A 12,934-nucleotide genomic window follows, 5' to 3' on the forward strand; every position below is an offset into this window, starting at 1 on the left:
TGTTCTTATAACTTATAATTCTGTATTTGGAAGAAATCTCTCCTGTAAGAATCAGGGGAAAAGAGAGTCAGTCTAGTAGTTACCCATAAAAATGTATAAATTCAGTACACCTTCTGTATAAGTATATGAATGGTACTTATCTGAAAAGATACTTAAGATCAATACTTTACCAAATATGTTTAAATATGCTTTATCAAATATACTTTAGTTAAATTTCATTGGTATATTGGCTCAAGCAGTTGGGTTTTTTTCAGCTGAAAATTGTAATATGATTTTTAGCCAAACAATTTTAAATATACACATGTGTATATATATACACATATATAATTACATATAATAGTACTGTACCACATTCTTGCTTATGTACAAGTTATGTTGTGCCATAACTTTTCTTGATTGTTTTGCTTTATTTGAGAAAATAAATGACTTTAAAAAATCATTACCCTTTTGTAAGCTAAATATAGTCAACTTTGTTATAATACAGTTCTTTGTACATTGAAAGACTGGATTTTCTTGTTCTATCTACAACTGATATGCACTTGAGGAAGAATGCAGACCTCCTGAATGCATTCATAAAGTGTACTTTTGAAATTATCCACTTTCTTAAAATGCTCATGTTTTTGTGTGCATATAGTTGTGTGTGTATTGAAACTGGAGGTAGACAAAGTAACTTGCACGATTGTCAGTTTTATTTTCTGTCTACTTATTGCTTTGGATAAACGTATTGGAGTACTGCCAAAAATTCAGGTGGCTGAATACTAATTTTGCTGAAATTAGATGGAACAGCCATCACTGCCAATTTTCTTTCTAAATTATGCAAACATTTGACTCTTTTAAGACCTAAATCTGGTCAAAATAGAGTCCTAATTTTCTAGTTAGTCAGTAAGACCTTCAATAGGCTAATTATTCTTGGTTTCAGCTTTTACTTTTTATTTTGAAAGAAAAAAATTCATGAAAACCAAAACACAGTTTAAAAAAAACTATAGCTTTTTTTCATGTAACCCAAATATAGATTTGTGGTATTAAAGAATGTAATACTTTTAACTTTTTCTGATATAAAACAAAAGTGAGGCTTAAAAAACAATTAGTGTATCTTCCAAATGTACTGAATAATTATTCAAATAATGGTCAGTAATGGAATACAAAGGGTTATCTTTTAGCTAATCCTCAAGTAATGGAATTGGTGTATCTCTGATTTTTCTCTTAGCCTTCCAGGGTTTGGAAGAATGAGCCAAATGTGATTGTGGGAGCTAGAAGAAGCCACTGGAGACCCACAACGAAAAGGAGACCTTATCTTAAGCAATTAATCAAGAAACTCATATTGTGGGACAATTATTCAAAGTTAATTCTAAAATGGCTTCAGAGCCCCAGGTCTTGAGATACTTTTTCCAGAATTTTGTCAAGGTCATTTAGAGCCAGTCTTAAATTATAATAAAGAGTAAGATAAACATGTATACATTTCTCACTTCTTCCTTAGGGAAATATAGGACCCAATGATAAATACTGGTTTTAGGTATAACTTTTTACTTTGTTTTCATTTTTAAAGTAATAAACTCAGAAGAGAATAAGGCTTACTTGCAAAGATAAACAGTTCTTCTTGAGGAGCATCTTGGTGTCTGTCATTTGTAGCATTAGAGACTGTGTTTAAGGTTTTGTGCTTAAGGTCACCAGCTTGCTCACCTTGAGACAGGTAGACAGAAATGCTCACCGTGCCAGCTTAGTGAATTTCTATGTGTATGTTTTTATCATAAATGATTTCCTATTAAGTTGTTTTAAGTCTCACTAGCCATCCTCAAATATTACTGTATCTCACTAGTAGAATAAACTGTTTCTTTCTCATTATATTTATTAGTCTTTTCTAATAGTTTATCTTTTTGAAGTCTTTTCCTCAGCTTTGTCTGCCCACCCCCCTTTCTTCTACTCTGGCTGTCCTGCTCATGCTATCCAGGGGCTCCTTCTGGCCCACAGGTATTCTAGACTACCTGGCCCCAGGCAAAGGCCAGGCCTCAGGCCACCTTGAAACTCCCTCTACCCTGCCTCATACTGCCAGCAAGCTAATTCCCACAGCATCTTTTGCTCTTGCTCCCTTCTCTCCCTGAATGCTTGTTCAAAGCCTCCTCATGACTAACTCTTCCTAGTGGATCTGGTCTTGGTGACATTTCTAGTACTTGTCACTTCCTCAGTGACTATCTCAGTAGGACTCCCCCTCCCCATGGTCATCTTATTTGTCTTCCTAACATTTAATCACCGAATTATTCTTTGTATTTATTTGTTGCCTCTCTGCCCTACTAGTTAATTCCACAGGAATAGAAACCTTGCCTTTTGTTTACTTTTAAATTGCTTAGAAAGCATCTTAGTATGCATCACTACCTTGGTAAATATCAAATGTTAAAAGTCAAAGGCTTGATTCTACTATAAAAATTTATCACTTTGCTTTAGCAGATGCAAAGATAAAAAATAAGTCAAACCAATATGAAGAGGGACCTACCATCTGTATTCATCACCTGATTGTGATGGTTAACTGCTGAGGTGGTAGTAGTTCCTGACTCTGTAAGACTTAGCTGGAAAAACAGAAGAAAGGCATCAAGAATTGTAATTTGGGGGATGTGGAATACCTGGAGAATACTTTTTTGAAACAGGCAATGTTAAGCTTAAACAATAAGAGCAAAAAGCAAGGGCACAGCCAAAGGAAGAAGCCGTGATGTACCTTCCAGGGTAACTACGTGTGTGGCATAAGCATCTTTCCAAGCTATGAGTTCAATGTTAATGAATCAGCACTATGTATGAAATAAGGTGTCTTCAAACAGAAACTCACATAGGACCAGATTGTTAATTGATCATATGATTAAAAAAAACATGATCCTAGAAGCTCACAGGAACTTAACCTTACATTTCCTGTGGGAGCAGTGGTTCAGAATTTGCAGTTTAGCATTTGCAGTGGTTGTAGGATATTACCATTACAACTACCAAGTGACTGTGTGTGTGTGTGTGTGTGTGTGTACGTATACGTGCATGCACGCATATGTAAAAATTTAATGGTTTAAAAAGCAGCTGTTTATTGGTTCACAGTTCTGTGAGTTGATATTTTGGGCTGGTTCACTGTGAAGTTATTCTGGTTATGACTGGCCTCAATCATGTATTTGGGGTGAACTTGTGATTGATGGCCTCACTGTCATGTCTAATGTCTTGGCTAGGGCTCTGTGCCGTGTACTTATCATCAAGCAGGCTAACTTAGACTCATTCACTGGTTGGCAGTTTTAGGTTTCCCAAGGCACCAAGAGAACAAACTCCATTGTACAAGTTACTCTGAAGCCAACTATGACCCACTGGCCAAAACAAGTCAAAAGCCACCCAAATTCATGTAGGCTCCACCTCTTGATTGGAACTGTATCAGTCCACTGAAAGAACATGAGAGAGGGAGGAATTTCTGTCTTTTTTGTACATTCTCATTCATGTATTAGATACTTGTCTTTATATAGTTTGTGTCTTACTGTTACTCAAAAGTCTGGGAAGTGGTACTTGGTGTTGCCCTAAATTGATGAAGAAAGAAAATTAAAGTTGAAAAATATTAGGCAGCCATATAGGTAATAATTGATAGAGGCAAACACATGTCTATATCATTGCAGAGTTTTAATTTTTTTTCTTTAATGTTTTTCCCTTTGATAAACTAATTTGTATTATTCTGGAGTGGGGAGAATAGCTAGCAGTAAGATTGGTTTTATTAATACAGGAAAGGAACAGCTGCCATTGTCTGTCTTAGAAAAGAAGCTATGCTACGTAGTCTTACTGTAGCATGTTTAAGAAAATCATGGTAACAATGATTTGTGGATGTGTGGTGATTGATTATAAATCTGATTCACACCAAGTGCTTACATCCTGGATATGGAATTTCAGTTGTAACAGAATTTATACGGAAAGGCTTAAAAGAAGATGATTAAAATATTAGAGATATTGACATTGTCTGAAGAAATCTACTTGTATTTATTTCTTATTTTAAAAAAAGACCCACAATATTACTGTAGCCAGGTCCTATTATGCTATTGTAATCATAGTTGAGCCAAGAAGGGTGATTAACGATAGCAATTTATTGTATCTGAGGAGGAAAGAAAATAGGAGATGTTGTCGTTATCATAAATCATATCATAAATAACCAAAAAGAAGCACTCAGTGCTTGTGTGGTGTCAGCAGCCAGCCCTTTCTGGCACGTTAGCCCAGGATGTAGCCATAGAAACCCCGAAGTCATATTGTTATCTTAGTCTTGCTGCGGTTATATGATACAACTGTATTAACATATAGATTAGGCCATTTATAATACTAGGTGCCATTTCAGGTTGGCTTGCTTATATAGCATTTTAGTTTTTTATTGTGCAGAATGTTGGTGAAATAGTGCTTTTTTACAGGTCAGTGTATATTTGGTATATATAACACATCATCTTAACTCTGTTATTAATTTGTTGTGTTAGTGATTGATCTCTATAAATTGTCACTGCCTAATTGTCTTTGCCAGTAATGTCATTTTTTAAGTAAATAGGTTTATTTTAAGAACATGACCATTTACACACGTTGACTTGTGTTTTAAGGGTCTGCTTTCTGTTGTATTATAGACTGGATAGCTTAAAACAAATTTTATGCAAAAATATAAATGGAACTAAATTTTTGGCCCATTTAGAGCTATAATTACACTGTGTTTTTCCAGATACTCACACCTAGCTATGAATCTTGTTTGCCAACTCACCCAGGTTCCCTCTTGACCTTCCCAGAAACACCCTGTGCCCCCAATCCATTTAATTTTCAACAGCCCATCAATTATTTTACATATATTCCATAGTCTTAATCTTCTTATCCCCAAAATTGGCTAACCTTATTCATTAGTTTGACTGTTCTTAACAATATTTTGGTAGCTACATTTTAAAGATGTTATGTATGCTATCTAAAGACCAAGTGGCTAGAATTTCAAGCACCGCTGCATGTTTTTCACATGAGTATTTCAAAGTAGGAATAGCACTGTCGTGCCCTTTAGATCATCCCTTGTACATGTTCAGCTACATGTGAAGATTGCACAAGTATGAAAACATTCAGTTCTTAGTGGTTAATGGCATTTTTCATAAGAGAATGCTTAGGTCTTAGGAGATTGATTGGGCTGTGCTTAGTTGAATTATGGCTCTGGGAACTTGTCCCACTGTTAGTTTCAGTCCAGTTTCATTTCTAGTCAACCTTTTCATATCTACTCTCATTTCCATCTTACATATGTACCTTGTACAGATCCTTGGCTTACTACTTGAACTGAATGGTCAGAAAGTTGGATCTAATTTGATGTGATATCCATGGATTTAACATGTAATCTGTGTGACTTTTGTCAGTCCTGGGGCTTGAACCCAGGACCTGGGCTCTGTCCCTGTGGTCTTTTGCTCAAGGATAGTGCCTACCACTTTGAGCCACACTGCCGCTTCTGGTTTTTGAGTGGTTACTTAGAGATGAGAGTTTCACAGAGACTTTTCTGCCCCGATGGCTTTGAACCACAATTCTCAGATCTCAGCTTCCTGAGTAGCTAGAATAACAGGCATGAGCCACCTATGCCTAGCCAAAAGCTCTTAATAAAAACATTTAGACAGCATACCATAAGTGAATAACTCAATGAGTCATGGGGTCACATCAAGGAATTGGTTACAATAAATGTATCTTATATCCAGAAAACTATGAAAATGTTTTTTGGAAGAGAATAGAATCCTTTTTAGAATCCTTTCATTACTGGTTAATAAAAAGACATCTGAGCTTTAATTTCAAAATTGAGGAGGCTGAGACAGGAGGATCACAAGTTCCTGGTGAGGCTGGATTACATAGTAGGTTCAAGGCCATCCTGTAGATAGTATTTTTCTGTTCTTTTCATTAAAGTTGGAAAATGGAAGTGTATTTTCTGCTTAGTTTGAGAACATGTCACTGATTTTTTTTTTTAAGGTTTCATGCGTCTTTGTAGTTAAGAGATAAAAAGCTTTCATGCCATGTGCAAACAATTTCCTTTTTTTCCTCATGTCTATGAGCATGTTAGATTATAGTGTTTCTTTAAAGGCATTTACTACTCTAGTTTAAAAGATATTGTTCTAAGTCAATATTTATAGTAGCTTAGAATTAACCTCACCAAAATCCTTGTGGTGTAGCCAGACCTTATTGCCTGTTTTGGTTCTGTTTGAAAAGCATGTTTTTCTCATTACTCCTCAGGGAAATGTAGGGAGTAGGGATTATTTATTTGTATCATTAATGAAGTTTGTAGTTTCCTGACCCATCAACATTTGTGAAGTTTTTTTAAAAGATGAATGTTACTGTGTGTGCATTTTCTTTCTTTTATGTGATTAAAAGAATTTATGCAAATCATTAATACTGTTTCACATACTATATCCCTCTTAGGACATGTAAAACGCATACTGTATGTGTTAGGCAACTTTCCATTGCTATAACAAATATATGAAATCATCAATTTATAAAGAGAATAAATTTATTTTGGCTTGTGATTTAGAGGTTTCCATCTATGATTGGTTGGCCCTGATGCTCTCAGCCTGTGGCAAAGGAGCACAGTCATGGTGGAAACATACTGCCAAACATGTGTTTTCATTGCCTCAGGAAGTAAAAGAGGGGAAGGCCTAAAGCCCCACATTTCCTTTTTGAGGGCATATCCCTAGTCACCTGAAGACTTCCCAGTCACCTTGTTGCCTCATCAAGTGTCCATCATTCCCAACAGCACCCAGCTAGGGCCAGTCCTCAAATACATGATCCTTTCTTTATACAACAGTTTAGATCCAGATGTAGCTGCACCATACACCTAGCACCCTGTATGCAAAAGTATTTAGCAAAGTGAAAAGTTCCTTTTTTCTATGATGCATTTCATAACATTCTCATTTTAGTGACTTAATGAAAAATAGTTGTTTACTAACAAACTATTTTGGTTTGTCTTGGATTTATAACTTCACCAGTTAGTTAAAATGTTTTTGAGACAGGGGATTCCTACTCTAGCTTAAGTATCATTCTTAATTTTGTTGTTAGTCCTTTTATTTCTCTTAAAAATACAGGGGTTATATCATAATTTATAGTATTTTGATGAATACCGTTTATGACAAATGAAGTATTGGAAGGTTAATTTTATAATGTTTATCTCTGTTATTGACCAGTATTATTATTTAGTTTGATTTTTCACTGTGGCTCTCATGATAGGTGATGCCAATGTCTGCATCCGATGGGTCAAGAAAGAAGTTGAAGAATATTCTTAAAATCTCACAACTGACATTCAATTTTCCTTGAACTACCGATTTCTCCAATAATTGTTTATCACATAGATACAGAAGAGTCTTTCTTCAGTTTCAAAATATTGAGACAGTAGAAATGATACCATAGGTCATGTAATATTTAACTTCTATTAAATATATTAATGTTCTTAATAAAACTATTTCCACAGATGAACATGGAAAAATATTAAAACACTTGTAGAATATTTTATAGATTCTTTATTGTTAGGCAAGAATAATCAAACTGAAATTAATCTTTATCCATAGGAAACATTCAGTAACCATTATATATTTATTTTATTCTAAACTCTTAGAACATAGATTTAACAGTGCCCATATAATGAAAACTAAGAAGCTCATTATACACCATCAGCTGAATTGGTGTTTTAGCAGACATAAGTTAGATCAACTATATTTGTTTATTTTAAGTTGCTAATATTTCTAAAACAAAAGGCATTCACTGAATTGGAAAACTTCCCTATCAAGAGAATGGATTACTAAGCATAGAGCATTTCAACAGCAATGAAAATGAATGAGCCACATACCTGGTTGAGAATCTCAGAAGATGCCATGTTGTGTGAAAACAGCAGATGATTATGGTGTGGAATCATCTGTGTGAGGTTCATGTACAAGAAAGCTATATTCAAACTTACTAAGACTATAATGGAAAGAGAAGAATGATAAGAGGTTTTTTTTTTTATCTTAAGTTTTGTTCTTTTATTTTTTTTTTTTAATGATAGTTACCTGAAGCCTGGGAGTAGGAGCAAAGAAAGCAGGGTAGGGGTGGTGAATAGGAAAGGAACAAAGTATACTAGCATGATATTGCTAATTCGAGGTGGTGGTCCCAGAAGTGTGCATAGATTGTTTTGCCTTATACTTTACATTGCCTGTGATAATTTCTCATAAAGACAGACAGAGAGAGAGAGAGAAATTATGTAAGATAGGAGCTGGTATCTCATACCTACAATCATAGCTATTCAGGAAGCTGAGATCTGAGTATCACAGTTCAAAGCTAGCGCAGGCAAGAAAGTGAATCTGTGGCTCAAAGTAGTAGGATATATCTAGCCTTGAACAACAACAAAAAAAAAAACCAAAACTCCTTCTTACTCTTAATTTTTTTTTTTTTTTGCCAGTCTGGGCTTGAACTCAGGGCCTGGGCACTGTCCTTAGGCTTTCTCAAGGCTAGCTTTCTACCACGAAAGCCAGCTTTTTCTGTGTATGTGGTACCAAGGAATCAAACCCAGGGCTTTGTGCATCCTAGGTAGGCATTCTCCACTGGGCCACACTCTTGGCACTCTTAATTTTTCTAGTTGTTCATTGTTCTTTTTTTTTTTTTTTTTGCCAGGCACCAATAACTTACACCTGTAAATCTTGCTACTTCAGGAGATCTGAAGACCACAATTCAAAGCTAGCTCAGATAGGAAAGTCCATGAGATTCTTGTCTGCTGTCATGTTTCTTCTGGAATTCAGAAATTATAGGATCTGGATACAGCTTTACTAAAGTTACTTTGTACTGTTCCCTATCTTATACCCTAGTTTCCAAACCACTTAAATTATTCTTTGGTTCTCATAGTCTTTCTGCGCCACACACCATGTGTTTGTCATCTAACCCTTCACCATCAGCCGTCACCATTCCCAATTCCAAATATTTCAAATACACTTGAAAGTGAAGTAATCTGAATTTCTTTTGCACTCTTATAGTGCTGTATCTATCTGTGGTACTAACAGTTATTCCTATAGACCTTTCAGCCTTTTTTGCTTAGTTAACGTGCAGAAAGAAATCTATTTTTTTTTTTTACAACTTGGCCACATAGGCAGGGCAAATAACATTAGTTCCTTTTGAAAGGCTAGGAAGCAGTCCCAAGGAGTTTGGGAGGCTTCCTAAGGCCATTGCTCTATAGTGCTAAAACTCCAGGGAAAGCACCACTTTTCAGATGTCTAAAAAGTGTATTACATTGGACCATGCTGGTTCTCCAAGTAGATTAGCATCAATACAAAGTAGAAGATAGAAGCAGGATATGAACTGTCCATAGAGCTAACATTTGTTTTGAAAGTGCTAAAAATATGTCTTTCTATCTTTTCTGAGGATTTGGTTACATTGTTTTGAGGTGGGGGGGAAGAGAGCATGAGCTATCATGAAGATATAGAAATACAAAAACAGTATTTATTTGGGTTAGAAGCTGAGTTAATTAAGGAAACAAGAGAAGACAAACTAGAAATAATGAGCAGTCTACATCTTGAAGTTAAGGCGTGAATCCATTTGTACATCTACTGCCAGATTGCCTTCTTATAAACACACAGATGGGGAAAATCCTTGAAAAGTTACTGCTTTACTCTGCACCCTCAATAATTCCCTTTCTTTTCTAGAAGTAATGTCTGAAGCATTGTTTCTATTAGTATTTGTACTCACACTTCTTTCTTCCTTTCCCAGAAGAAGAAGAAGAACAGGTACCCACTGATGGGGGTACATCGGCCGAAGCCATGCAGGTTCCCTTGGAGGAAGATGATGAATTGGAGGAGGAGGAAATCATTAATGATGAGAACTTCTTGGGTAAGAGGCCACTGGACAGTCCTGAAGCTGAAGAAATGCCAGCCATGAAGCGACCACGACTGTTGAACACTAAAGGGGATACATTAGATATAGTATTATTGGAAGCTCGAGAGCCTCTCAGCTCAATAAATACGCAAAAGATCCCACCGATGCTTTCCCCGGTCCACGTGCAAGACAGTGCAGACTTAGCACCTCCCTCACCGGAGCCACCAATGTTAGCTCCAGTGGCAAAATCCCAGATACCAACTGCAAAACCATCAGAAACAAAGATATTTCCACCTAAAGCAAAAACTAAAACTAGTTCTCCAGGACAGAAGAGTAAATCACCTAAAACCACCCCCTCACCAGCAATGGTCGGAAGTCCTATTCGGTCACCAAAACCTGTTTCCAAAGAAAAAAAATCACCTGGACGTTCTAAGAGCCCCAAAAGTCCCAAGAGCCCCAAGATTATGACTCATATTCCCCAACCACCTGTCAGACCTGACACACCAAATAGGACTCCTTCAACTCCAATAAATGAAAAACTTAGTAAAGAAACCATCCAGATAAAACAAACACCACCTCCCCCCGACATTGGGAAACTGAATAATGAGGCTCAGCCAAGAAAGGCTTTGGTAACAGATAAAACCATCGATGACTCTATAGATGCCGTGATTGCCCGAGCCTGTGCTGAGCGCGAGCCAGATCCTTTTGAATTTTCTTCTGGCTCCGAATCTGAAGGAGACATTTTTATGAGCCCTAAGAGAATTTCAGGTTCAGAATGCACCACTCCCAAAGCATCCACTTCCTCCAACAATTTCACAAAGTCAGGATCCACTCCTCTGCCTCTATCAGGTGGAACTTCAAGTTCTGATAACTCATGGACGATGGATGCCTCCATTGATGAGGTTGTACGCAAGGCAAAACTGGGAACACCTTCCAGTATGCCTTCTGGCTTTCCTTATATCTCCTCTCCTTCAGTTTCTCCTCCCACTCCTGAACCTCTCCACAAAGTGTATGAAGACAAAACCAGGACACCCTCATCAGTGGAAGTAAAAAAGAAGCTGAAGAAAGAGCTGAAGACTAAATTGAAAAAGAAAGAAAAGCAGAGAGATAAAGAAAGGGAAAAAGACAGAAGCAAAGAAAAAAGTAAGGACAAGGATAAAGTGAAAGAGAAGGAAAAAGAGAAAGAAGCTGGTAAGGAAACAAAGTATCCATGGAAGGAGTTCCTTAAAGATGAAGAATCAGATCCCTATAAGTTTAAAATAAAAGAATTCGAAGATGTTGATTCAAAAGTGAGATTAAAAGATGGGATTGTAAGGAAGGAGAAAGAGAAGCATAAAGACAAAAAGAAAGATAGAGAAAAGGGCAAACGAGATAAGGAGAAGAGAGAAAAGGAAAAAGCAAAGGATAAAGGGAGAGAAGAGAAGACCAAGGCTCCGCCCACACCACTGGTATTACCACCAAAAGAGATGGCACTGCCCCTGTTCAGCCCTTCTACGGTGAGGGCCCCCTCCATGCTTCCTGCCTTGTCACCAGTGCTCCCAGAAAAACTGTTTGAAGAAAAGGAGAAACCTAAGGAAAAAGAAAGGAAGAAAGACAAAAAGGAGAAGAAGAAAAAGAAAGAAAAAGAGAAGGAAAAGGAGAAGAAAGAGAAGGAAAAGGAGAAAGAGAAAAGGGAGAGAGAGAAGAGAGAAAAAGAAAAGGAGAAACACAAGCATGAAAAAGTAAGCAGTTTATCCTTTTCAGGACTATCTGAACAAAGTCCTAGTGAAAAATACAGGTAAACAAAGCCAGCAATTGTATCTATATTAGATGTAAATCACCCAGAACTGGGAAGATGTTTGTATTGAGGTTACAAAGTTTAATTTTAATTCTGATACCCATAAAGTTGTTCAGACCCACTGGGATAATCAAGTCCATTGAATAATATTTTTATTCACTAGCAAGTCTACTTCATAGTATTTTATACAGACTGTTAGATAAATGAGAGAGACAGCAACAGTGTTTCTAAGATAGTAGAGAATATTTTCCTTATAAGCATAGTGAGTCCAGTGGAGTGACCACCTGGCTCGGTTTTCCTTCAAAGAACTGTTCTGACATTTCATTAGCTGTGTCTGTCTGCAGTACTTTCTGTTAATATCACTTCTTCCTTCTGTTTCCACTTTAACAAATTAGAACTCATTGCTGAATATCTCAACTGAACATTTAAGCTGATCAGCAATGTGGTTTAAGAAAGTAATTCCACAGAGCAGAAATGTTTATCATGTCAGAAAATCTGACTTTTATAGAGTTCATCTAGAGAACAGTTAGATTATTTCCAGAGAAATTAGATAAATGCTACACTTCGAGGATCTAAGACCATGGTACTGTAGGCAAGTAGCCTCCAAAGTCTTGAAATTATTATAGTAATTGAGTAATCAATTGACACATTGCTTTCAAACCTCTAAACAAAAGTAGCTTGGTATTTAGATGTCATCCACAGACATCACAAGCAATCCTATTTCCTTTTAACCTGATTACAAAGTAATACCCAGTACTTTTTTCCACGTAATAAACGTGTATCTTTATTTGACCAGTAGCAAATATATTGTCGATAATGATAATTTCGCTATGACTTTTGGAGCAATTCTAGGATTTGAATTCGGTTTCGTACTTCCTAGACAGGTGTTCTACCACCTGAGCCATGCTCCCAGTGTTTGTTTGTTTTTTTACTTTTTATTATTTTTTAAATGTTTGCCCAGGCCTTCCTAGAACATAGATTGTCCTTCATTAAAAGGCATAAGCCATTATACCCAACTTATTGGTTGAGATAGAGTCCACAGCTTTTTTACTTAGACTGGTCTCAAACCATAATCCTTCCTAATAGCAGCCGCCCTGTTATCTAGACTTATAGGCATGAGCCACTGCTCCCAGTTATAACATTCTAAATTTCACACTTACCTAGAAAAATTAGTTTGGCTGACACCAGTAAAGACAGATCTCTTTCATTTTTATGCCTAACTTATTCTTTGTCTCCCTGAGTTATTTTTAAACATAAAGCAGTAGAGCTAGAGCTGGGTGTTGGTGACACACACCTCTGATCCTATCTGCTCAGGAGGCTGAAATCTGAGGATCTTAGTTCAGAGCC

At 36.6% G+C, this 12,934-nt stretch overlaps 1 protein-coding gene across 3 annotated transcripts in view; it reads left to right on the top strand.

The window, feature by feature from the left end:
• The window catches only part of Taf3 (TATA-box binding protein associated factor 3), a 118,809-nt gene that overhangs the window by 77,405 nt on the left and 28,470 nt on the right, over nucleotides 1-12,934 (top strand). For 2 of the 3 annotated variants that reach the window (XM_090318871.1, XM_090318869.1), the window contains exon 3: nucleotides 9,706-11,531. In XM_090318871.1, the coding sequence (XP_090174997.1) occupies nucleotides 9,706-11,531 (1,826 nt within the window). The remainder of the gene's footprint in view (nucleotides 1-9,705; nucleotides 11,532-12,934) is intronic. The other variant, XM_090318870.1, reaches the window with a different exon arrangement.

The sequence above is a fragment of the Megascapheus bottae genome, chromosome 26 (genome assembly GCF_031878675.1).
Source record: "Megascapheus bottae isolate mThoBot1 chromosome 26, mThoBot2.hap1, whole genome shotgun sequence".
NCBI lineage: Eukaryota > Metazoa > Chordata > Mammalia > Rodentia > Geomyidae > Megascapheus > Megascapheus bottae.